Source organism: Protopterus annectens, chromosome 5.part1, assembly GCF_019279795.1.
Source record: "Protopterus annectens isolate FY-2018-M chromosome 5.part1, PAN1.0, whole genome shotgun sequence".
Taxonomy (NCBI): domain Eukaryota; kingdom Metazoa; phylum Chordata; order Ceratodontiformes; family Protopteridae; genus Protopterus; species Protopterus annectens.
Window position 1 is genome coordinate 725,899,773 of NC_056736.1, and position 25,407 is coordinate 725,925,179.

General features: G+C 43.5%; 1 protein-coding gene across 2 annotated transcripts in view; it reads right to left on the reverse strand.

The window, feature by feature from the left end:
- Positions 1-25,407, reverse strand: part of ACER3 (alkaline ceramidase 3) — a 1,138,468-nt gene that overhangs the window by 748,383 nt on the left and 364,678 nt on the right. For both annotated transcript variants that reach the window (XM_044073355.1, XM_044073354.1), the window contains exon 6: positions 9,676-9,711. In XM_044073355.1, the coding sequence (XP_043929290.1) occupies positions 9,676-9,711 (36 nt within the window). The remainder of the gene's footprint in view (positions 1-9,675; positions 9,712-25,407) is intronic.

Below are 25,407 nucleotides of genomic sequence, written 5' to 3' on the forward strand. Positions count from 1 at the left end.
GATCGTAGGTTTACCCAGGGAATCATCTCTGTGTCACTGCTGGACAGAGGCACAGCAAACTAATGGGTATAGTATTCTCATCCTAAGGGGTTGTGAAAGCCACACACACTCTGGCTAGGCTTATAAATGCCCTAGGGCAGATAGCCTAGTATGAACCATCCGGAATTTATCTGTTTTTACAAATTTGTTTAGTGTACTGAGCTCCAGATTTGGTCTCCAGTCCCGTGTTTTTCTGCACTAAAAAGAACCTTGAGTAAAACCCGGATCCTATATTGTCTGGGGGGGACCGTCTGGATGACTCATTTTTGTAGCAGCTTTTTGATTTCGTGTGCTGCTGTTTGCCTCTGACTGGGTGGAACATCGGGTGACACTCTTGATGAGACTGGACAAAGATGGAAGGGGATGTGATCGCCTCTGGATATAATCCGTTGTACCCAAGAGTCGTTATCTTTTGCCAGGCAGTGAGGTACAAGGAGAAATGACCCCCGACTGCTTCCAGAGGTGAGCAGTCGGGCAACGCTTCAGGAGCGCTGATAGGGTTGACCAGAGTAAGAATCTCTGGAACCCCAGTTTCGCAAACCTCCTCTGCCCCGAAAGGGGAGTCTTACATTGATATTTCCCCCTCTGTCTCTAGGGGAAAACTCGGCATGTGCATCCTGGAAAGAACCCTGTGATTTCTCTTTCCGTTCCTCTGATTTCTGGAATAGAATAGTGTCGACACCAATGGCAGACAAGGCCTTGCCATCTTGTTCGCACTGTGCCAGCGTATCCTTGACTTTAGGGCTAAACAAAGAAGCGACCTCTATGGGGGCATTCATGAAGGAAGCCTTAAAGGAGTCTGCAAGTCACAAAGGCGCTTCCAAGCATGTCGCCAGGTGACTATACCTGCGCCTGCCACTCTAGCCGTCCCTTCTGTTGCATGAGAAATAAGACGCATGAAAGAGTTGGAAATGGATTCTAGGGTAGCTATCTGAAAAGCCACATTATCACGGATTTACTCAGAAACAACAACTGACAAGGTTTCAGAGAGCTGGTTGAGAAGGTCTCGCTAAAGCCTGGCAAAATGTGCCAAATAATTCAAAGACCTTACGGCGGAGGTCGATGAAGCAAACACACACTTCCCTAATCTGTCAATCGCCCGGGACTCCTTGTTGGGTGGATGGACAGTTTGGCTCTCTTCTGCCAAATCCTTCTTAGTAGCAGCTACCACCACCATAGCATCTGCTGGAAGACCACGTTACCAGTGGGGGTGCGATAATATTTTACCTGGCCTCTTAAGTATCACATCCATGATATCAGGAGCCTTCCATATGCGCTGCATGATGAGCTGGATGAGCTCATTGGCAGGTGGGGTGACCCAGGAGGTAGGGGGCCAGGCACGAAAAGCCTGCAGGAATACGGACTCTTCAGAGGAAGGATTAGAGGGCTTCCAGTCACCCCTCTAAGGATCTCAAGGATGTCACCAAAGGACACCTCATCAGAGGGTGACCGTGGGGACCATTCCCCATCATCAAAATCCGTATCTTCAGTCAATGACTCAGTGGAGTCCATGTGCTTCCTCTTACGCGATGCTTTGCGGGTTATTTCCTCAGTGGAAGGTGCTGGGGAACACTGCAAAGAGGGGGTCTCCTGAGGAGGAGAGACCTGAGGGTCTTGTGCCCGGTGTCTGGGAGTTGAAGCTTGTGGCAGTTCTGGCACAGAGGGGGGAGATGACTCCAACAAATGAGCTTTGCCAGCAGAAGCAAGTGCCCTCTCCATGGCCTGGAAGGCAGGCCTGCTCAAGGAGGGATGGGAGCTCGGAACTGAGCATGACAACCTCAGAACCGGGGTCACACCCCACCCAGACAAGCCTGCCCCCAGACCAGGAGTCTCAAGAAGACCGTGAATTGCATGAGAAAGAGCATCTCTGGAAGGTGCCATAGAAAAAAAATCAGTGTGGAGCCAGGAATGCCCTCCCCAACTGCACAGCTAGTGGTCTGAGAAGAGTCCGATGCCCAGTGCACCGAAGGCCACAAGGACGACTCTGGTTCCAAAGTGAGATCCACTATTGGAGTCGGAGGGAGGGAAGCTGCTGTTGGAGTAAATAGGCTTTGAAGCTTAAGTGGAAGTCTAGGGAGGAGTATAACATTGGGGCTTGAGGCAAAATACATTCACCTGAATGAGGGAACGTGGACTTCGGTTGAGAGAGACCTCTGGCCACAAGCAACTGGTCAACAAAGCAGCAAAACATCCTGCTCAGAAAGACTCTTGGTTGACCTCATGTAGAAGGCTGATGGTAATTCTGGTCTTTCCAGGAAAGGACTATACTGACTGCTTGCAAAAGGATCCAGTGAAGGGGAAGATTTGGTCCTTGCCAATTCAATAGGTGCAGAGCTCAGAGCCGAGAAAGTCTGTACCAAAGAAAACGGTGTGGAAAAGGTCTACGCCGAAGTTGTCAGCGCCATAGCAGTTGAAGGTGTCTGCACCATAAAGGCAAAGGTCTCCCCGAAGGGTACGGTGCCATAGTGGAAAGCGTCTACACCGGCAATAATGACGGTGCAGAGAAGGATTGCGCTGAAGTACATGTCGGTGCTGAAAGAAGGAGTCATACTTGGAGCCTAAGGTGACAATCTGTATTGACGGTGCCATTAGGGGTTGTGACAGAATTGTCCAAACCATAGCTGTCTGCACCAGAAAGTCCGGAGCCGCTATTGATAAAGGAGACATGGCTGTAGTCAGGATCATTTGGGGAGGTGCCGAGCCTGGAGCCGACAGGGTCACAGGTGGCAACACCAGAGTAGTAATCAATTTCACCTTCTTGTGAGTCGACTCCCTATGATCTCCATAGGGAGAAGGGAGCGACTTCGATGAAGAGGAAGAACGCTTCTTGCAAGGTTTAACAGGGGGGGGGTGAGCCCTCCGACCCAGAAATAGCCTCAGAGAAAGGAGACTTGAAAAGACCTTTCAAAATTAACTTATTCTTCCTCTCGTTGAGAGTCCTGGCAGAGAAGTTTTTACAAATCCCACACGGAGGATCTACAGTCAAGTCGGAGACATTAAGACAGTAGACTCATAAGTCATGGCCATCGGAAAGCGGTAACTTATGGCCGCAATCCTTGCACTGCTTGAAACCAACGGAACTTTTATCTGACATAGCTGGTGTGGAGAAGAAGCACAGTAGCAAAAGGAAGAATAACCGCTACTAAAGAAAAGGGTAAAAAGAGAGAAGGAAGAATTACCAGCGATGGTAATGGAGAATTATCACAAGGTAAGAAAAGAGGATAATAAAGGGAAAAGACTAAAGGGAGAGAGCCTAAAGTGTGCAATAGGGTAGGAAAATATTAGAATAAACTTTTGAGAAAAAATTTAGAGTAATAATATATAAACTGTCAAAAAATTAGACACTTAGCTGAGAGAGTGGCTTGACACAGCTGTTCAGAAATGCGGCAAACAAGATCCAAGGTAACAGGCAGCACAGCATTCTGGGTAGGACCTTGGCTCGAGAGTTTTTGGCTGACTTGAGCTTGATATTGGCCGGCTCGGTTCAGAGATTGGAACAGATAACCCATCAGTAAGGAATGAACAAAGATTAACATCAGATCTTTTTTTAACTAAATTCAAGGCTGTTGTTTTAATCAACTTGATTACATGTCCTTAAAACCTACTTAGTAATGCAACAGGCCAAAGTTGATCTCAGTATAAGTGCCTTACTTCAGTGGAAGACCCATCTATAAACAGACTTACACTGGGAGCCAGATTCAAAAAGACCTGTACACTGAAAAGTCTTTTGTAATTGGGACCAATGCCTGCAATATATTAATTTACAAAATATCCTCAGTTCTGCTACTATGATTTTTCTACAAACAATTCTTTGCGAAATCTCAGTATAATGCCTCTCAACATCTTAGCACAAGAAATCTGGACAAAGCCAAAAAATAATGGGGGAACAGATTTTAAATACTGCTCTTATAAACTCAGAAAGTTGCTGGAATGAAAGGTGTTCTGCTAGCATGCATTTTCTGAATGATACGAAGTCTGAAACTCAAATGTCTGTCATTATTTAGTAGCTTCAATCCTCAACAATTTGCCAGAAAACAACAAATTTTATGAAGAACAGACCAAAAAATATGAGGCAAAAATTTGGACATTCTGCGAAATTCTAGACAGCTGAGAGGCATGCTCAGTATGTTGCAGGTCATCTGACATATAAATTATCCATTTCACTTACAGTCCAATCTAGCAGATATAGCACAACTAAGGATACAATGTAAACATTGCAAATGAATATGCCCAACCTGCAAGGTTGCTTCCAGTTTTGCTCTGAGTAAAGAAAACTAAACTTACGACAGTATCTGTTATACACAAAATCAAGACTCTTGATACATGCACAAAAGATGTCCTTTTAGCCCCCCCCCTCCCTTTTTTAAACAAATATCTATTATTTTACTGAATTGGCTACACATATGGTACTTACTAAATATTTGCGCATCAAGTCTTTAAATCTTTAAAATCTACTATGTTGTCTTTTTCTGATGATTAATATAAGCAGGCTTTATTTTAGATAAATCACACAGCTGAATAGTATAATTTTAACATTATTATTATTATAAGATGCAGTTATGTAAAATAACCACATTAGACTGTCACTAATCAAAACGATATTAGTCAGTGCATTTTTTCAAATGTTCACATTAAAGACTAGTCAAAGGTTCTTAAACCTGACAGTATAACATAATGTATGTACTGAAAACAGTTTCTTTCTGTACCACTTAATGACATTTGTGTATAATTCAAACAGTTAAGTCATCTAGAAAGTAAGTCTTGTGCAGAATTAATTTTACATGCAAAATGTATATGTATATATTTATATATATTTTTTGATTGCCAAATGAACTAAGGTTGATATATTTCCAGCCATGTAGTATATTGTCTTGGATAAAATCACAGACTTAATAATCTGGTTAAATAAGAGGTACCACATCATTATAAATTTTATTTAAAGTACATAAGGGTTATATTATTATGACAGCTACTAAGTAGGGTAGGACCAGCTCGAATGTCACACTGATGGGGGAAGGGATGTGAATTTAACATGTGTACCAATAACACTGTTTTACAGCACAATAAACCACTCCCATGCCTGATAAAAAGTGATATATATATATAGATACATACATATATATATATATATATATATATATATATATATATATTTAGAAAGCTTGTGAGGAAATTATCACTCTATTTTTGTTTTACTTGGATCGCTTGTCTGTGTACTTAATAATGGATTTTCGTCTGGAAACAGACTACCTGCCTTACTTGGATTACTTTCGCATACTTAGCAATGCTGTACAATTATATATTTTCTATTATTTTTTGTTTTGCTTTGCCTTAAGACGAGTTTAAGTTCGCTACTTCTACTACTATTGTCTGAGCTGATTAATGTACAGTGATTAACTAGAAATATATGACTGAAAATCTTCCACACAGAGAAGTTTCTTACATGGGTTGTTTTTGGACCCACTACACTTGTTTAGTGGGATGTTTTGAGACTTCGGGGATACCACGGAGATTAATTGTTTTTTGTTGGAACTTCTTATATCCATACACTACAGTTCTTGTTCCATCTGAGATTCTCTCTTCTGTGCATCAACAAATACTTTGAATCTACAGGCATCTGTTCTACTCTCTAAGGTCACCACCTTTTATACCGTTCTGACTAGCATCGACTTGCAACATAACTGGTGTATTTGCATCACAGTATTTTAATACTTACTACATAGATTCTGAGCATTTCAAAATTCAGCTTCTTAATGCTTCCATTTCCAGGCCACATCATGTTCCAACAGCTTTGTAAGAGGTACAAAGTGCAAGATACTGCCCTCATTTCTATAATCTGGCTTTGGCATTTGCACAACTGTTCTGAGTTTCTGTTATCAGGTTCAGTCCCCCTCCATCAAATGAATACGATTCATGTTTTTCAGACATGTTACACTTGTTTTACTCGTCTCATTTAACTTGAACGTATGCTACCTTAATGAATCAAGTCTCTTTTCATGCATTCTTGGACACTGCACTAAGTTCATCTGTTATAATTATAAAATCTTCCAAGCCTACAATTAGCTGTGCAACAACTGTCTGAAACACCACTTGGGCAGATGAAATAAATGGAGACCAGAGAAAGTTCAACTCCTTAACTGTGTATTAAATGAACATAGTTTAGCACCTTCTTTATACAGATTTACCTGCCTGAATCAGTGGTCTGCACCTAATACTGAAAAAACAAAAATCAGCATTGGGCACTGTGATCACTCTTTACATTGTAAGTGTAACAATACAAATGTGAAACTTGTATTACTTCCCAAAAGTAACCAAAATATCCACCTATTCTGCTTGCTCTAATCACTTCTTAAGGACAGATATGTTTTCTACTTGCATCAATTCTTGCTCTAGTCTACTCTGTAGAACTGGTGGTACTTTCCTTAAGGCATGTATCTCTGGCATAGCAGCAGTTTTTATACATTCTCCTGGACAACCTTCATAAGTCTGTTAACTAAATCAACATAACCATACAAGACATCACTAATGTAGTTCTTCACAATGTTTAAGACGTCTCTGTGGCTGTACATGTAAATATGTGATTACTGCTTTTACACTGTGAATTCAATTTGCTATTTCTACATCTCATAATCCAAAACAGTCCAGAGCATTAGCAGCTTTTCCTTCTTTAACTGCTATGTCTTGAAAAAGTATAACTTACTGTACTTTTTATTTTTATATCCATTTCAATAGTTTGTGCTTGGTGTGACATCTGGACAGAGAAAGGAGGACAAGGAGATCTGGGGGTGGAATGAGGAAGTACAGGACAGAATACAGAGGAAGAGGCTGGTGAAGAAGAAGTGGGATTGTCAAAGAGATGAAGAAAGTAGACATGAGTATAAGGAGATGAGGCGCATGGCAAAGAGAGAGGTGGCAAAGGCTAAGGCATATGGAGAGTTATATGAGAGACTGGACACTAAAGAGGGAGAAAAAAACCTGTACCGATTGGCTAAACAGATGGACAGAGCTGGGAAAGATGTGCAGCAGGGTAAGGGTGTGAAAAAGGATAGTGAGGGAAACGTACTCACAAGTGAGGAGAATGTGTTGAGTAGATGGAAAGAGTACTTTGAGGGGCTGATGAATGAAGAGAATGAGAGAGAAAGAAGGTTGGATGACGTGGGGATAGTGAAACAGTTTAGCAAGGAGAAAGTAAGGACAGCTATGAAGAGGATGAAGAATGGAAAGGCTCTTGGCACAGGTGACATACCAGTGGAAGCATGGAGGTGCTTAGGAGAAATGGCAGTGGAATTTTTAACCAGATTGTTTAATGAAATTTTGGAAAGTCAGAGGATGCCTGAGGAGCGGAGAAAAAGTGTTTTGGCACCTATCTAAGAATAAGGGTGATGTGCAGAGCTGTAGTAACTACAGAGGGATAAAATTGAACAGTCACAGCTTGAAGTTATGGGAAAGAGTAGTGGAAGCTAGGTTAAGAAGGGAAGTGATGATTAGTGATCAGCAGTATGGTTTTATGCCATGCTACAGATGCAATATTTGCTCTGAGAGTGTTGTTGGAGAAATACAGAGAAGGTCAGAAGGAGCTGCATTGTGTCTTTGTGGACTTAGAGAAAGCATTTTGCAAGGTGCCTAGAGAGTTGTGGTATTGTATGAGGACACTGGGAGTGGCAGAGAAGTATGTAAGAGTGGTACAGGATATGTATGAGAGTAGTGTGACAGTGGTGAGGACTGCGGTGGGAGTGACAAATACGTTTAAGGTGGAGGTGGAATTACATAAAGGATCAGCTCTGAGCCCTTTCTTATTTGTAGTGGTGATGGACAGGTTGACAAATGAGATCAAACAGGAGGCCCCGTGGATTATGATGTTTGCAGATGACATTGTGATGTGTAGTGAGAGTAGGGACCAGGTTGAGGAGACCCTGGAGAGGGAGATATGCTCTAGAGAGGAAAGGAATGAAGGTCAGCAGGGCTAAGACAGAATATATGTGTGTAAATGAGAGGGAGGGTAGAGGAATGGTGAGGATGCAGGAAGTAGAGTTGGTAAAGGTGGATGAGTTTAAGTACTTGGGATCAATAGTTCAGAGTAATGGTGAGTGTGGAAGAGAAGTGAAGAAGAGAGTACAGGCAGGGTAGAATGGGTGGTGAAGAGTGTCAGGAGTGATTTGTGACAGACGGGTACCAGTACGAGTGAAAGGGAAGGTCTACAAGAGGGTAGTGAGACCAGCTATGTTATATGGGTTGGAGACGGTGGCATTGACAAAAAGGCAGGAGTCAGAGCTGGATGTGGCAGAGTTAAAGATGTTAAGATTTGCACTGGGTGTGACTAGGATGGACAGAATTAGGAATCAGTATATTAGAGGGTCAGCTCAAGTTGGACAGTTTGGAGACAAAGCAAGAGAGGTGAGATTGCATTAGGTTTAGACATGTGCTGAGGGGGGATGCTGGGTATATTGGAAAAAGGATGTTAAGGATGGAGTTGCCAGGTAAGAGGAAAACAGGAAGGTCTAAGATAAGGTTTATGGATGTGGTGAGGGAGGACATGCAGGTGGTTGGTGTGACAGAGCAAGATGCAGAGGACAGGAAGAAATGGAAACAGATGATCCGCTGTGGAGACCCCTAACGGGAACAGCCAGAAGAAGAATCAATAGTTTGGGCTCAGTGGGTCCATCTAGTGCCCAGAATATGTTAATGCACACACAGCTTTCTGTTTAGTGCATTTAGCCCTAACATCTAAATAGCTTTAGACAAACCATTTACCTGTGTACTTTAAATTCCTTATTTTCAGTATTTCCTGCTAATAAACTTAAACTTTTTTTTCACCGTTTTTGATGCATTTTCTGGTTTCACAGTATTAACTCTTTTCACTTTAATAGTCCAGTTACCTCATGTTCATATTTTGCATACACCACAGTAAGTCACTTACATCAACAAGTCTTTTGGAACCCGGCCAGTGTATGCCTGCTTTATATACAAGTTTTACACTGAGAGCAGTCTTTTGAAATCTGTCCCCAAGACCAGAAATATGAACTTTCGCACTGCATTTCATAGGTAGGTACTAGGCTATCAGCCCAAGGGCCGGAGTAAGCCTAGCCAACAAGGTTCCCTGGCTTACGCCACCCAAGAAAATTAATTTCCTGTGCCATTGTCAAGCAGATACACAGAAGTGATCCCCAGGGTGTATTTCCTATTTCCTATCAACTCAAGATTTTTCTTGAATGCTAATGAGGAACTTTGCTTGACATAGATGGGTAGCTTGTTCCAGAGTATGGGAAGTCTCTGGGATGGGAATCTATCCCTCCAGCATGTCTTGTTTATTGCCACAAGTAAAATTCATGTCGAATGCAATTTTATTGCAGGCAAACACTGATACAAATACACATGCATGTCTTTTTAACTTGACATGCTGTTTAAATTATAAACTCTCTACTTAAAAATACACACTGGGTCATTTTGCTGCAATAACCTAAATGAATAAGGCATTAATTCCATTTATTTACACCTTTCTGCATTTTCTACCTTACAACACACTGCAGAATACAATTTTCAAACAAGAAATAAACTGCTCTCAGTTTCCACTGCTAAACTAATCAAAATAGACAAAACTATCCCATTTGTCAAATAAGCTGTGACAGCTGTACTAACCTGATGAAATACTGGTTCTTTCCATTTCAAGTAAACCTGCAAAATTAAAACGTGAAATAAAAAATTCATGAACATGTAAGTATTACCAAAACAAAAGCAGACTATATCGTCTTCCTGTATACACTTAGAATACAAATAAATTGGGCTATTCCAAAAGATTAAAATAAAATTAAAATGCTGTTGTCTCCATTAATACAAATTTATACAGCATACATCAATCAACTGGTCAAAAAACAATTTTCGTTAATTAACTATGTACGTAAACAAACCTGTACATACCTGACTCACAGCTTTTTATTGCTATTTAGTGTGGTTTGGGATTTGTCAGTGAACTAACTATGGAAATGATCAGTGGGGCTCAACAACAGTCTCCTTTTAAACAATTGTACTTAATTAAAGCTAAACAATAACATAGCACTTGAATGAACATTTCTAAACATCAATAAAATCAAATATACAGGTCAATGACTTCTGTTTGTAACATCTACAATTTACGTTCACTGCTAATCATGTATCCCGTTCCACTGCACTCCATTTTTCTCTCTTCAGGACCATTCTTCTCTCATCTATTATACTTCCAGTGCAAGTTGATATTCAAAATTAACTGTCATCTGGTAGGTCTTCTGTGGTAATGACTTCTCCACCCCACTTTTTAACAGTATTTTGCCATTCCTTTAGCATTTACTTGCTCCCTACTGTTTTTTTTTTTTTATTAACCACTAGTTTGCTACTGTTAACCTACACATGTATTTTTACTTACCAAAATATGTAAGAAGAGTGCTTTCAGAAGAATATTTTCAATCAAGGGCAGTGAAGAAAAAGACTACAGAATGCCACAGTTCAAAATAAAGGAGAACATATACAAGTTCCAAGATTCTTCAGCAATGCCAGTGGACAGCAGCTCTTTGGAAATGCAATGCTTTGTTGCATCTATTCTGCTGTATGGTAGGGTTATTTTACAGAGTTTATTACTTTAGTTTGCCAGTGGACAGCAGCTCTTTGGAAATGCAATGCTTTGTTGCATCTATTCTGCTGTATGGTAGGGTTATTTTACAGAGTTTATTACTTTAGTTGGTCTGTGACTTAATTGATAACATTTTCATTTAAGTTTGCTTATGTTTCTTTGAAGCTGTGTACATGTTTTATGTTGCCAGAGTTTGACGAACAAAGGGATATTTTGTTTATTTTGCCATTTGTTAACTAGGTTGGTGCACTGCGGCAAAGACCCTTTTCAAGCATGGCCCATTCCTTACATGAAAAAAAAATGCATACAATTTTAAAGCAACAATAAAGTTAGACAATGTTAAACAATAAAAGGTTAAATAACACCAAATAAAATATATGAAAAACGGGATAAGAAAACTGAAATAAATAAGTGAAAAAGGGAAAACAGGCTCAATGAACCAATGAAAGGTAGCACAGTACTGTTATCGAAACTTCAATTGTGCAAGTTCCATTTACACATAACAGTAGACATTCAAATTCCTCACTGCTGCAGTAGCCTTTAGACTATAAAGGTTGTTTCCCTGTCTAGAAAACAACTATCCAACTTCATAAAGCTCTGCTCCCACCGCACCTTCACTCTGATTGCTGATTGGCTAGCCCCAAGGAAGGAAATCAGCAGTCAGAGTGAAGATATTTTCAAGACTTTCTTGTCCATACAGAGGGAGAAGAACCTAACAATTCTAAACCAAAACCACCACCACCGCCACAACACATACAGTAGCAGACGCAACACTACTTTATATCTGAACAACTACATACACAAGACTAGGAGAATGGAAGGCGGGTGCAGCCACTGCAGCAGTCACAAAATCGAACATCTACTGTCATAGGCAAGTACAACTTATACAACTGTACTACGTTCATAGATTCCACTGCTGTATTATTTAGGATACATGGGTTGATTATCAAAGCCTATCCAACCTGGAAGAAAGATACAGATCCAGCAGCCTCTGAAGAATAGTCCTTGCAAAGCTGACCATGGACCTTGAAAAGGAGTCCTGTTTATAAAGCTTTGTAAAAGAGTATACAAAGGACCATGTAGTCACCTCTGGATTGCTTCTAGTGTTCACCCCTTTCCAATAAGCTATAGTAGAAGAACAAAAGGCCTTCGGAGAATGTACCTTGCTACTGCTTGGAATGATTTGACATGGTGAGAATAACCAAATGCAATAGCTGCGGGCAACCATGTGGAAACTGTTTGTTTAGACAGACAATGCCCCTTTTTTGTTCCTTGATAAGGCCCAAATAGCTGATCAGCTTTTCTCAAAGATTTACTTCTGTCAAGGCAGTATCAGAGCTGCCTATGCAAGTAGTCCAGAGTAGGCAGAATTCTCTCTCTCTCTGTTTTTAGGTTCTGAGTAGACAACTGAGAGTGTGGTGCCTGGATTCAACATAAACTCAGACCCCCTGATTCTTGGCCAACATGGTTTCATAGAGAAACTCACTCGTTATGGAAGATCAGCTAGGGCTCACCCACCATGAGAACTTGCAACTTGGATACGTCTTCTTGCAGATGTCAAAGCACTTACAAGTAAAGTTTTCAAAGTGAAGAACCTTAAAACAGCTTGGTGACAGAGTCACTTTTACTTGACAATTAAAGCAATACATGTTTCTCCAGCATAAAGTTGAGATCCCAAGGAGGGTAACCTGTTAACGAATAGGTTTCAGGTGAAAAACTCATTTCAGAAATTGTTTTACCACAGAGAAGAAAGAGGAGGATCTAAGCTAAGGCTTTATCTTCCTAGGGCATACATTTGGGTGATTACCTCAGCTCGTAGAAGTCAGAGTACAAAAAACGACATATGTACAAGATCCTCTTACTATCTACAAGCCAGATGTAGCCTGAAGAAAACTGCGGAAGGAAGTAGGTCAACTAGGAGGGGGGCTTAGTTTTAAAAAGGTGAGCAAGATTCTCTCTCATAAAGGCTGCAAAATCCTGGGATATTGTGTGTGTGCCTGCATGTGTAAAGCATAGCGTTTGTGCCAACACAGAGAAAAGAGAATGGGGAAAAGGAGGGAGGGAAGAAATCCTGCAGCAGCGATCAGTAGGACTTCTACTGTTACGGTAAGTTCTTACATAACTGTACTATGTCCCGACTGAGTCACTCTTGCAGTATGCTTAACAAATGGGTGATTCCTATACCTGCAGGCAGAAAAGGTGGCATGCTTAAGAGGAAAAAATGGACAAGGAGTCCAGGAGAACAGACAGAATATTTCTGGTGAACACTGACCTGGACTTGGAGAAGACATCTAGCTTGTAGTATTCTGTGAAGGTGTGAACAGTTGACCAGGTAGCTTCTTCTAAAATGGACCTGGTATCCACTCCATTGTAAAAAGCATCTGATGAAACTTCTGCTTGAGTGGACTGTACTTTTGGCCATGTGGGTAAATCTTCCATGGTGAGAGTAACAGAAAGAAATAGCTTTTGAGATTCAGGAAGCAAGAGATTGTTTGGAAACTGGCAGTCTTAGCTTGTAATCTGTTAAAAGAGATGAAGAGCTTATCTGTTTTCTGATATCCCTAGTTTTATCCAGATAAAACCTCAGCTGTGTGAATGTCTAAAGAGTGTAATGCTCTTACCCTGTATTCTGGGGGTTGGGGGGAGGTAACAGATTGATTGCTTGACTGACAGTAAACTCACTAACCACTTTTGGCATGAAGGATGAAATGGCCTTGAGGCTTACCCTGTCTTTGCGGAAGATGAGGAATGGTGGAATAGCCATGAGAGCCTGGAGTTCTGAGACACTGAAGGCTAAAGTCAAAAGCAAGAGGAGGACTGTTTTCCACATACATAATCTTGGAGTAGCTGAAGCAACAGATTCAAAAGGGGGGGTGGGGTAAAGGGAGCTTTTCCAAAACAAAATTAAAGGTCCCAAGGAGTGGTGATAGGTTTCCTTGGGAGTTTAAGGCGCAAAACTCCCATCAGGGAAAGCTCAAACTTTGTCTTGGACATGACAGGGAGCTCCAAAGGTACACAAGTATTAATGCAGATAAGTGGATCTTAACAGAAGAGTAGGCAGATCTTTAATGTAACAAGTCACACAAGTATTGGAGTACTGTGGGGGTGTATGACAGAAGTGGTTGGCGTTTGTGTTTAAGGCACCAGATGGAAAATCTATTCCACTTGGCTATGTAAGACTTTCTGGTGTTGGGTTTCCTGGCTTCTTATAGAATCCAAACCACCTCTTCAGAAACATTGCGTCTTGTAGGGATTAAAATATTATCATCCAGAGGGTTAGGCTGAGTAAGGTTAGACTGGATGAGACAGCTGTGATTAGACATGGTTTTGGAGGGACTCTCCATTAATTTCCCTTTGACAGATTTAACAGGAGCGGTAACCAGTGCTGTCTTGGCCAGAAAGGTTCCAGAAGCAAGAGTTCTGGATATTTCTTCTGGAACTTGAGAAGGAGCCTTGGGAGTAGAGATAGAAGGGGGCATGCATAAAGGACCTTCCCCCTTCCACTGGAAGAAGGCATCTAACCTCCAGGTTAGAAATGATGGGAGTCCTTGGGCAGAAAATAGGGAGCATATGATGTTTGGAGGAGGCAAAGAGGTCTACCTGAAGAGCCCCCCATCTGACAGCTATAGCTTTGAACACCTCTGTGTTTAATGACCATTCATAAGGGTCCTTCAAGTCCCTGCTTAAACAGTCTGCCAAAAGTACAGTTTTGTACCTACCATAAATGTAGATGTCCGATAGGTATGCATCTGCAGTCATAACATATGGGTTGTCCTGCCACAGGCAGCCCTTCGATCGTCCAGATTCCAAAGTCTGGGTCTGGCCTCGGCTGATGTCGCACTTTCCCCGACGTCACAGCTTCTGGGGTATAAAGGCATCAGCCGACGCCATTTTCCTCAGTGTTTCTTGCCCCAGATGCCAGGTGCCCTCTAGGAAGGCTAAATTTGGAAAATACTGAAAAGTTCCAAACAGTAGCAAATTATATACATATATATATATACAAACAAACAAACAAATACACCATAATAGATTCACCCAGTCAGCTGAAAGAGGGGTAAGCACCCTAGGAATACCACAGAGGGGAAGGAGGGAGGGTAATCCTGACTGCAGATGCATACCTATCGGACATCTACATTTATGGCAGGTACAAAACTGTACTATGTCCTTCAAGGATGCATCTGCAGTCATAACATATGGGTAGAATACCATAGCCAAACTGGGGGAGGAGGTACTAAGAGAAGGATGGTGTAGTTAGGATCCCCTGCAGAACTGCAGTTGCAAACCCTGCTCGGGATCTGGAGTATAAAGGTAGATTGTAATGCTTGGCAAATGTATGCACGGAGCTCCAAGTAGCAGCTTCTAAAATGTCCTTGGTAGCCACCCCTCGTAGGAAAGCTGTAGTGGTGGCTATGGCCCTTGTGGAATGAGGCCTGATATTTTCCGGAACTGCCTTTCCATGAAAGGAGTAGCAAAAACAAATGCAATTTCCTATCCATTTTGAAATTGTCTGTTTGGAAATTGCTTTTCCTTGCACCCCAGTTGCATATGCTACAAACAGTTGGTCAGTTTTTCTGTTGGTTTTAGTTCTGTCCAGATAGTAGCGTAGCTGCCTGTGTATGTCCAAGGTGTGCAAAAGTTTTTCTCCTTTGTTTTGTGGGTTAGGGAAGAAAGTAGGCAGATGAATAGCTTGGTTCAAGGATACCCTAGATACCACCTTTGGCATGAAAGTAGGATTGGTTCTCAGTGACACTCTATCCTGGTGGAAAATAAGAAAAGGCTGCACTGCCATCAATGCCTGTAGCTCGGATACTCTTCTTGCTGAAGTGATTGCCAGAAGAAAGGCAGTTTTCCAAGATAGAAACTGTAGGTCTGCTGATGCTGCTGGTTCAAAAGGAGGTAGCGTCAGTTTTTCCAGCACAAAATTGAGATCCCATGCAGGTAGAGGGGGTCTCCTTGGAGGTTTAACATTTTTGATCCCTCTCAAAAATTGTCTGAGCAGAGGATGAGAGAAGATAGGTGGATCTATATTATATTCTGCTGAAATAGCTGAAGCATGTATCTTAATGGATGAATAAGACAGGCCATTGTGAAACAATTCTGCTAAGTACTCTAGGATGTGTGCTAGGTTTGCCACCGAGACATCTGTGCCCTTTGATGAGCTCCAAATGAGAAATCTCTTCCATTTAGCTGAATATGTCTTCCTTGTGGAAGGTCTGCGAGCCTCCAGGATAATGTCCTTCACTCTCTGAGATAAGACAGTTTGGTTTTGTTTTAAGGAATTTTCCAGGCAGTTAGTTGCAATGTTTTCAAGTTTGGATGCAGGGTCTTGAAATTGTTCTGCGTTAGAAGAAGAGGCCATAGGGGAAGAGGCCATGAGTTCACCTGAGACATGCTTCTCAGTAGCGGATACCAGTGTTGTCTTGGCCAGTCCGGAGCTATTAGTATCACCTTTGGCTGTTCCTCCCTGATCTTCAGTAGAACCTTGTACATCAATGGGAGAGGTGGGAAGGGATATACTGTTAGGGCATTCCAGCTGAAAGAGAGGGAGTCCACCCTCCAGGTTTGTGGGTGGTATGTCCTTGAGCAGAATTTCCTCAGTTGGTGGTTGAGTGGGGAGGCGAACAGATCTATCTCTGGCATTCCCCATTTCTTTGTTATGAGTTTGAAGATGTCTGGATGCAGCATCCATTCGTGTGCATCCGTGGTAGTTCTGCTTAAGCTGTCTGCTAGTGAATTTTCTTTTCCTGGTACAAATTTTGCCTGTAGCTGAATATTGAGATTCAGGCATAGGTTCCACAGATTCATTGCCATCCGGCATAGAGGGTAGGAATGTGTGCCTCCTTGTTTGTTTATGTACCACATTACCGTGGTGTTGTCTGTCCTTATTAACAAGTGTCCTTGCTGGAGGAAAGGTTTGAATGCCTCGATTGCATGCCTCACTGCCAGCATTTCCTTTTGGTTTATGTGCATGCCTAGCTGCCCTTGAGGCCATAGGCCTTGGATGCATTTGTCCTCCATGTGTGCTCCCCATCCTTGGTCTGAGGCGTCCGTGGTGATGGTTTGCCTTGTTTTTGGTTTGTTGAAAGGCAACCCTCTGTTGGTCTGGCAGGCCTGAGCCCACCACAAGAATTCCTTTTGAAGGCATGAAATGATTGGTATCATGGTTTCTAGACTGTGACTGTGTTGAGACCATACATTCCTTAGGTACCATTGCAATTTTCTCATATGCAGCCTGGCATGTGGAATCAAGATTATGCAGGATGCCATGTAACCCAGAGCCTGCAGGACTTTCCTTGCAGTAACCTGAGTTTGTCTTGTCAAATTCATGAAATAATCTGGAAGTTGTTTTTGTTTTTCTTCTGTGAGAAAAGCCATCTGAGTGATTGTGTCCAGATCCGCACCCAAAAAGGTTATCCTTTGGGATGGCACTAGTCTTGACTTTTTGATGTTGACTGTGTATCCCAAGGCCTGTAGCAGGTGTATGACATAGGCCAAGTCCTTTAACAATTTTTTGTTGCTGTCCGCTTGTATTAGGCAGTCATCCATTTATGGATAAATTTGAATTCCCTGAAGTCTGCAATGTGCAATTACTGATGCCAGGCATTTCGTGAATACTCTGGGCGCAGTAGATAAGCCAAAGGGCAATGCTGAGAATTGATAATGCTCTGATCCTGCAAGAAATCTGAGGTGTCTTCTGCAATCTGGTCGGAAAGGGACGTGCAGGTATGCCTCCTTGAGATCTAGAGTCACCAGCCAAGACTCCTTGCCCAGCATGGGAAGAAGTTGCTGTAGGGTCAGCATTTTGAATTTTGGCACAATGAGGTAAGTGTTGAGGGCGGACAGGTCGAGAATAGGTCTCCATTGGTTTTCTTTTCTTGGTACCAGGAATAATCTGGAGTAAAATCCTTGGCCTTGTTCTGAAGATGGAACCCTTTCTATGGCTTTCATCTGAAGTAGTTTGCTGATTTGTCTTAAAGCCTCTGCCTTCTGGTTTGGTGGAAGGTTTGGCATTCCGCTTCTTTTTGGCAAAGTGTGTAAGTAAAACCTGTATCCTTTGTCTATTGTTTGCAATGTCCATGTATCCTTTGTAATGCAATGCCAGTTTTTCGAGAATAAAGCCAGCTTTCCGCCCAAAGGAGCTTCTAGTTGATCCCTGGTAGGCGGAATCAGAGTCAAGTCATTGGGGCTGTCCTGTGGTAGTGGTTGTAGTTGTAGCTGTGGCACTACCCCTCTGGTTGGCAGGCTGCCACTGACGGCCCCTGTAGGCACTCCTTGATTGACCTCTGCCTCTAGGGCGTCTGTTCCTGCCCCTCTGTGCTTTGGAGGTGTCTGGAAAGGACCAATTCTTTGTAGGCCAGTTTCTGCTGAACCTTGGAGGTTGGACCTGCAGGAATTCCTTTACTGTTTGCACAGATTTTGCTTTTTCTTCCACCTTCTTTAGAATCTCCTGTGCAGGGGAGCCAAATAAACTTTGTTTCTCCATTGGGGCATCGAGGAGTTTAGCCTTGACATGGTCTGGCAAAGATTGCTCCTTCAGCCAGGCATGCCTACGAATTACTGCTCCAGTCATAGCTGATCTAAATGAAGCCTCCAGTGCATCATAGCCACATTTTAAGAAATGATTACTGACCTGCTGTGAGTTGTGTACCAAATCCTGAAGGGATTTACGGTCTAAAGGTTCAGGAGAAGAAAGCTTCTTATTCAGCTGATCTAACAAAAATTCTTGGTACTGTATCATATGGAATTGACAGTTTAATGCCCTGGCAGAAAGAGTAGCAGAGGTATATACCTTTTTTCCCCATCTCTCTAATGCTCTAGACTCTCTTTCAGAGGGTAGGGGATTCTTGGCAGTAGCAGCTGCAACCCCTTTTGGGCCCTGAGAAATAGTTTCTGGGTCTGCAGCATGGGCTTTATACAGGTGGAAGTGAGAATCCGGGACCCTGTAATATCTGTCAGGTTTGGCATGGGCTGGGGGGAGAGAATCAGGTGCAGTACTGACATCATTGTACACATCATCAATTACAGTTAAAACAGGAGGTATGGCTAAGGGCCTGTGCTGGGGCAAATGCAAAAAGGTCCTTAATCTTTTTCTAGAATCAGAGAAATCCTGACCCTGCCATTGAAAGTGCTCCCTCATGGAGTGTAAAGTCTCCCCAAAGGAAAATTCTTCAGGAGGGGAGGCCGAAGGAATAGAATCTTCTGCATCTGAATCCTCATAAGGCGAATAGGCCCCTTCCTGATGGTCTGACAAGTCAGATCCATCCGTGGAGTAATCTGAGGAGAGAGGTTCAGAGGGATCAGTCCTGGGCCTTTTGTCTGGAGGAGGTTGGGAGGCCCTGTCTGGGTGAGGTTGGGAACCCCTAATTAAGGATATAAGGTCCTCAGCAAGACTGAGGATCTGAGAACTTGAGAAAGGCCTCTGGGAAGTAGATTTGGCAGGCAAAGGCTTTGAAAGTTTGGCAGCTTTTGCCCTGGAGAAGGCCTTAATAGACATAGAAGCTGGGGGCCTAGCTGCCCCACGTGCAGGAGTGGAAATGTCCAAAGGTATGGTGTCGGACAAATCTTGAGCACTAGCTTCGGTAGGAAGTTCTGTAGCCGACTCAGCCGAGGCCTCTCTGGCCTCGGTGGTCGGAGGAATGGTTTCGGTAGTAGTAATAACCGTGGACTCTGTTTCGGCCGAAACCGGGACACTCGCGGTAGGCCTAGCCGTGGTTTCAGCCGAAACCGCGGGCCGCGAGTGTTGGTCCTTTTCCTTGCGTTTTTTGACCATATGCGAAGTCGGAGTCTCCGACGGCATTTTGTAAGCAAAAGCGGTTCCAAAAAACTCCTCTGCATACTCCGACCGATGTCTAAGAGTCCGTCGGTTGAAGGAGGCACAGGCTAAAAGTACAGTTTTGTACCTACCATAAATGTAGATGTCCGAACTGGATAGCATCTGCAGTCATAACAACTGGGTTGTCCTGTCGTCAGGCAGCCCTGCAGTCGGCCGGATTCCAAAGTCCGGGTCCGGCTTCGGCTGATGTCGCACTCCACCCGACGTCATCTCTGTTGGTCTTCGGGTATAAAAGCATCAGCCGACGCCATTTTCCTCAGTGTTTCTTGCCACAGATGCCAGTAGCCCTCTTGCAGGCTAAAATTTGGATAGATGCCAATGTTTCCAAATAGATAGAGGTAAACACAACAATAAGCATGTATGTACATATATACAAACAAATACACTATAAAAGACTCCCCCCCAACAGCTAGCTATTTGGAGGGTAAACACCCTAGGAGTACCACAGAGGGGAAGGAGGGAGGGTAATCCTGACTGCAGATGCTATCCAGTTCGGACATCTACATTTATGGTAGGTACAAAACTGTACTATGTCCTTCATGGATGCATCTGCAGTCATAACAACTGGGTAGAATACCATAGCCAACTAGGGGAGGAGGATAAAAGTAGATTATGGTGTGTTTAGGATCCCTTGCAGTACAGCAGTGGCAAACCCTGCTCGGGATCTGGAATATAGAGGCAAATTATAATGCTTGGCAAATGTATGCACGGAGGTCCAAGTAGCCGCCTCAATAATGTCTTTGGTTGCCACTCCTCGTAAGAAGGCTGTGGTAGTGGCTGTTGCCCTTGTAGAATGAGGTCTTATGTTCTGTGGAATTGGTTTTCCATGGAAGGAGTAACAGAATCGTATGCAATTTCCTATCCATTTGGAGATTGTCTGTTTGGAAATAGCTTTTCCTTCCCTTCCTGTTGCATATGCTACAAAAAGTTGGTCAGTCTTTCTGCTATTTTTTGTTCTGTCCAAGTAGTAGCGTAGCTGTCTATGTACATCCAAGGTATGCAGTATTCTTTCCCTCTGTTTTGTGGGTTGGGAAAGAAGGTAGGTAGGTGGATTGCCTGGTTTAAAGACACTCTGGATACCACCTTGGGCATAAATGTAGGATTAGTCCTCATGGACACTCTATCTTGGTGGAAGATTAGGAAGGGTTGCACTGCCATTAAGGCCTGTAGTTCTGAAACCCTCCTTGCTGAAGTAATTGCCAGTAGGAAAGCAGTTTTCCATGACAGGTGTTGTAGGTCTGCTGTTGCTGCTGGTTCAAAGGGTGAAAGTGTCAACTTTTCTAGCACAAAGTTTAAATCCCAAGCTGGTAATGGTGGTTTCCTTGGAGGTTTTACATTCTTGATTCCTCTGAGGAACTGCCTGAGCAAAGGGTGCGAAAAACAGGTGGATCAAAGCTGTATTCTGCTGAAATAGCTGATGCATGTATCTTGATGGAGGAGTAGGACAGGCCTGAATGAAGAAGTTCGCCAGATACTCCAGAATGTTAGGCATATCTATGTTTGACACATCTTTTCCTCTTTCCGTACTCCAAATGACAAACCTTTTCCATTTTCCAGCATAGTTCCTTCTTGTTGAAGGTCTCGTGCTTCAAGAATAATGTCTTTAACTCTTTGGGAAAGTTCTGGATTAGCTGCTGCTATGTGATGTTCCATGCAGTCAGTTGCAACGTTTTAGGTTTGGATGTATGATGCTGTAGTTGTTCTGAGTTAACATCAAAGGCATCAGGGTACTGGCCACATATTGTTCGAGACATGCTCCTCAGTAGTGGGTACCAGTGTTGTCTTGGCCAGTTTGGAGCTATCAGGATTATCCTTGGACGTTCTTCCTTGATTTTAGTAGTACCTTGTGTATCAAGGGAAGAGGTGGGAATGCATATGCTGTTAGGCCTTTCCAGTTGAAGGAGAGCGAGTCCACTTTCCATGCTAGTGGGTGGAATGTCCTTGTGCAGAATTTTTGAGCTGGTGATTGAGAGGTGATGCGAATAGGTCTATCTGTGGCATTCCCCATTTCTTTGAGATGGTCTTGAAGATGTCCAGGTGCAGCTTCCATTCGTGGGCATCCGAAGTGGTTCTGCTTAATATGTCTGCTAGAGTATTGTCTTTCCCCGGTACAAATATTGCCTGTAACTGGATGTTGTAGCCGAGTGCCAGGGTCCACAGCTCCAAGGTCATTCTGCATAGGGGGTATGAATGAGTGCCTCCCTGTTTGTTGATGTACCACATGACTGTGGTGTTGTCTGTCCTTATCATCAACTGGCCCTCTTTGAGAAATGGTTTGAACTTTTGGATTGCCAGTTTTACTGCCAGCATTTCTTTTAGATTGATGTGCAGGTGAAGTTGATCCTGTGTCCACAATCCTTGCACGTGTTTGTCCAGCATGTGGGCCCCCCATCCTAGGTCTGAAGCGTCTGTTGTGATGGTCTGGCTTGCTTGACATCTGCGAAAGGGTAGGCCTGGGTTTGACTGGCATGCCTGAGCCCACCATAGGAACTCCTGTTTTAAGCATGGAATTAGTGGGATTTCTGTTAGTGCCAAGAAGTAAAGAGGAAGTTCTTTTTGTTTTTCTGTAGTCAGGAATGCCATTTGTTTTACTGTGTCCAATTCCGCGCCCAAGAATGTCCTTGTTTGGGATGGTATCAGCCTTGACTTTTGTAAATTGACTGTGTATCCCAGTGCTTGTAGCAAGTAAATGACCCTTTGTAAATCTGTTGTCAGCTTGCTTTTGTTGTCCCCTTGTAGCAGGCAGTCGTCCAGGTATGGGTAAATTTGAATTCCCTGTAGTCTGCAATGGGCGATTACTGATGCCAGGCATTTTGTGAATACTCTGGGCAGTAGATAAGCCAAAGGGCAATGCTGAGAATTGATAGTGCTCTGATCCTGCAAGAAATCTGAGGTATCTTCTGCAGATTGGTCGAATGGGGACGTGCAGGTATGCCTCCTTGAGATCTAGAGTTACCAGCCAAGACTCCTTGCCCAGCATGGGAAGAAGTTGCTGTAGGGTCAGCATTTTGAATTTTGGGACAATGATGTATGTATTTAAGGTGGACAGGTCGAGAATTGGTCTCCAACTTTTTCCTTTCTTGGAACTAGGAATAGTCTGGAATAGAACCCCTTTCCTTGCTCTGCTGTTGGCACTCTTTCCACAGCTCTCATGTTTGCTAACTCCATTATCTGGCGTAGAGCCTCTGTTTTTGATTTGGAGGTAGATTTGGCATTCCTCTTTGACTGGTAAAGTGTAGAAGTGAAACCGTAACCTTGATCTATGGTTTGTAAAATCCACTTGTCTTTTGTTATGTAGTGCCAGTTCTTTGAAAATAAGGTTAACTTTCCGCCTAGAGGGGCTGCTGTTTGTTGCCTGGTAGGCGGATTTAGGGTTAAGTCACTGTGGTTGTGCTGATGTAGTGGCAGTGGCTGTGTCTGTGCCTCTGTTGTTACCTTGCCACTGTCGTCCTCTGTAGGCACCTCCTCTGGATTGGTTTCTGCCTCTGGAACGTCTATTCCTGCCCCTTTGAAATTTTGTGGAGTCAGGAAAGGACCAATTTTTGGCAGGCCAGTTCCTGCTAAACCTTGGGGTTGAACCTGCAAGAAATCTTTAACAGTTTGAACAGATTTTGCCTTTTCTTCCATTTTCTTCATAACCTGCTGGGCAGGTGTACCAAACAAACTTGTCTTGTCCATAGGAGCATCTAGCAACTTAGCTTTAACATGATCCGGTAAAGCTTGTTCCTTTAGCCATGCATGCCTTCTTATCACTGTGCCAGTCATGGCTGATCTAAATGAAGCCTCCAGTGCATCATAGCCACATTTTAAGGAATGGTTGCTAACCTGTTGTATGTTATTTACCATCTCTAATACATATTTCTTATCAAGAGATTCATCAGTGGTTAGTTTTTAGTTAACTGATCAAGCATAAACTCTTGGTATTGTATCATGTGAAACTGACAGTTTAAAGCTCTAGCTGAGAGAGTAGCTGAAGTGTAGACCTTTTTCCCCATCTGTCTAATGACCTTGCTTCCCTTTCAGAAGGAATAGGGTTTTAGCTATGGTCGCTACTGCCTTGGGACCCTGGGATATAGTTTCTGGGTCTGCAAGAGGGGCCTTGTAAAGGTGGTGATGAGTATCTGGCACCCTGTAAAATCTGTCTGGTTTGGCAGGGGCTGGGGTAAAGAATCTGGAGCGGAGCAAACATCATTGAAAGCATTATCCACCACAGAGAGAACAGGAGGTATAGCTAAGGGCCTGTGCTGTGGGAGGTGCAGAAAGGTCCTAAGTCTTTTCTGGAGTCTGAAAATCCTGTTGCTGCCATTGAACTGTTCTCGCATGGCATGCAAGGTTTCCCAAAGGAGAATTCTTCTGGTGGGGAAGCAGCTGGAATGGATTCTTCAGCATCAGAATCTTCAAAATTGGAGAAGGGAGCCTCTGGCTGGTCAGTTATGTCTGATTCATCAGCAGAATCATCAGAAGACACTGGCTCAGGGGCTCTGCCCTAGGTCTCTTCCGTGGGGTCTGAGAGGCTCTGTCTGGGTGAGATTGAGATCCTCTAATTAAAGAAATTAAATCTTCTGCCAAAGTAAGCATTTGAGAACTAGAAGAGGGCCTGGATGTGGGTGGTTTAACAGGCACTGTTTTAGTAGTCTTGGCTGCTTTAGCCCTGGCGAAGGCCTTAATGGACATGGCTGCTGGAGGCCTAGCAGCACCACGTGCTGGGGTAGAGACATCCAAGGGGATGGTGTCTGATAAGTCAACCACCGTAGTGGGTAAAATTTCTGAGGTCGATTCAAGGGTTGTAGCAGGGGCCTCAGTTGTAGGAATAGGTTCAGCTGTACTTTGATCAGTTTTGTCGGTTTCGCCGAAACCAAGACACTCATGTTTGCTTAACCATGGTTTCGGCGAAACCGCGGACCGCGAGTGTCGGTCTTTATCTTTGCGTTTTGGTAGATTGGGTAGTCGGAGGATCCGACGGCATAATGTACGCAAAACAGAACCGAAAACTGTTCTGCAACTCCGACCGACGCCTAAGCTCGCCGGTTGAAGGAAGCACAGGCCGAACAGGCTGCTACGTCGTGGGCTGGGCCTAAACAAGGCAGACAGTAAGAGTGGAAATCTTTATGAGGTATTTGTTTCCCACAGGTTAAACAATTGTTAACTTTTTCTGACATCGGCTGAGGCAAGAAAGAGTCCCCAACGGGTACTTAGCTTTTCTTCGCGTAGTATTCGGTAGAAGTAATCTCTGGATCCGACCGACCGGCACTTGCGAACAGCTTCTGCTTCGGGCGCCACGCGGCAAGAAAGACTGAGGAAAATGGCGTCGGCTGATGCTTTTATACCCGAAGACCAACAGAGATGACGTCGGGTGGAGTGCGACATCAGCCGAAGCCGGACCCGGACTTTGGAATCCGGCCGACTGCAGGGCTGCCTGACGACAGGACAACCCAGTTGTTATGACTGCAGATGCATCCATGAAGGACATCAAGCTGATACGTTGTGGTCTGGGCCTAAGCAAGGAAGGCAGTAAGAATGGAAATCCTTATGAGGTATTTGTTTCCCACAAGTTAAACAATTATTTACTTTGTCTGACATCAGCTGAGGCAAGAAAGAGTCCCCAACCGGGTACTTAGCTTTTTTCAAAGTCTTCGGTAGCTGAAATCTCTGGATCTGACCGACCGGCACTTGCGAACAGCTTCTGCTTCGGGCACCACGCGGCAAGAAAGACTGAGGAAAATGGCGTCGGCTGATGCCTTTATACCCCAGAAGCTGTGACGTCGGGGAAAGTGCGACATTAGCCGAGGCCAGACCCAGACTTTGGAATCCGGCCGACCGAAGGGCTGCCTGAGGCAGGACAACAGATATGTTATGACTGCAGATGCATCCTTGAAGGACATCATTCTATTGCGAGGGAATGTACTTCACTGTAAGAGATTCACCTGACAGGCTT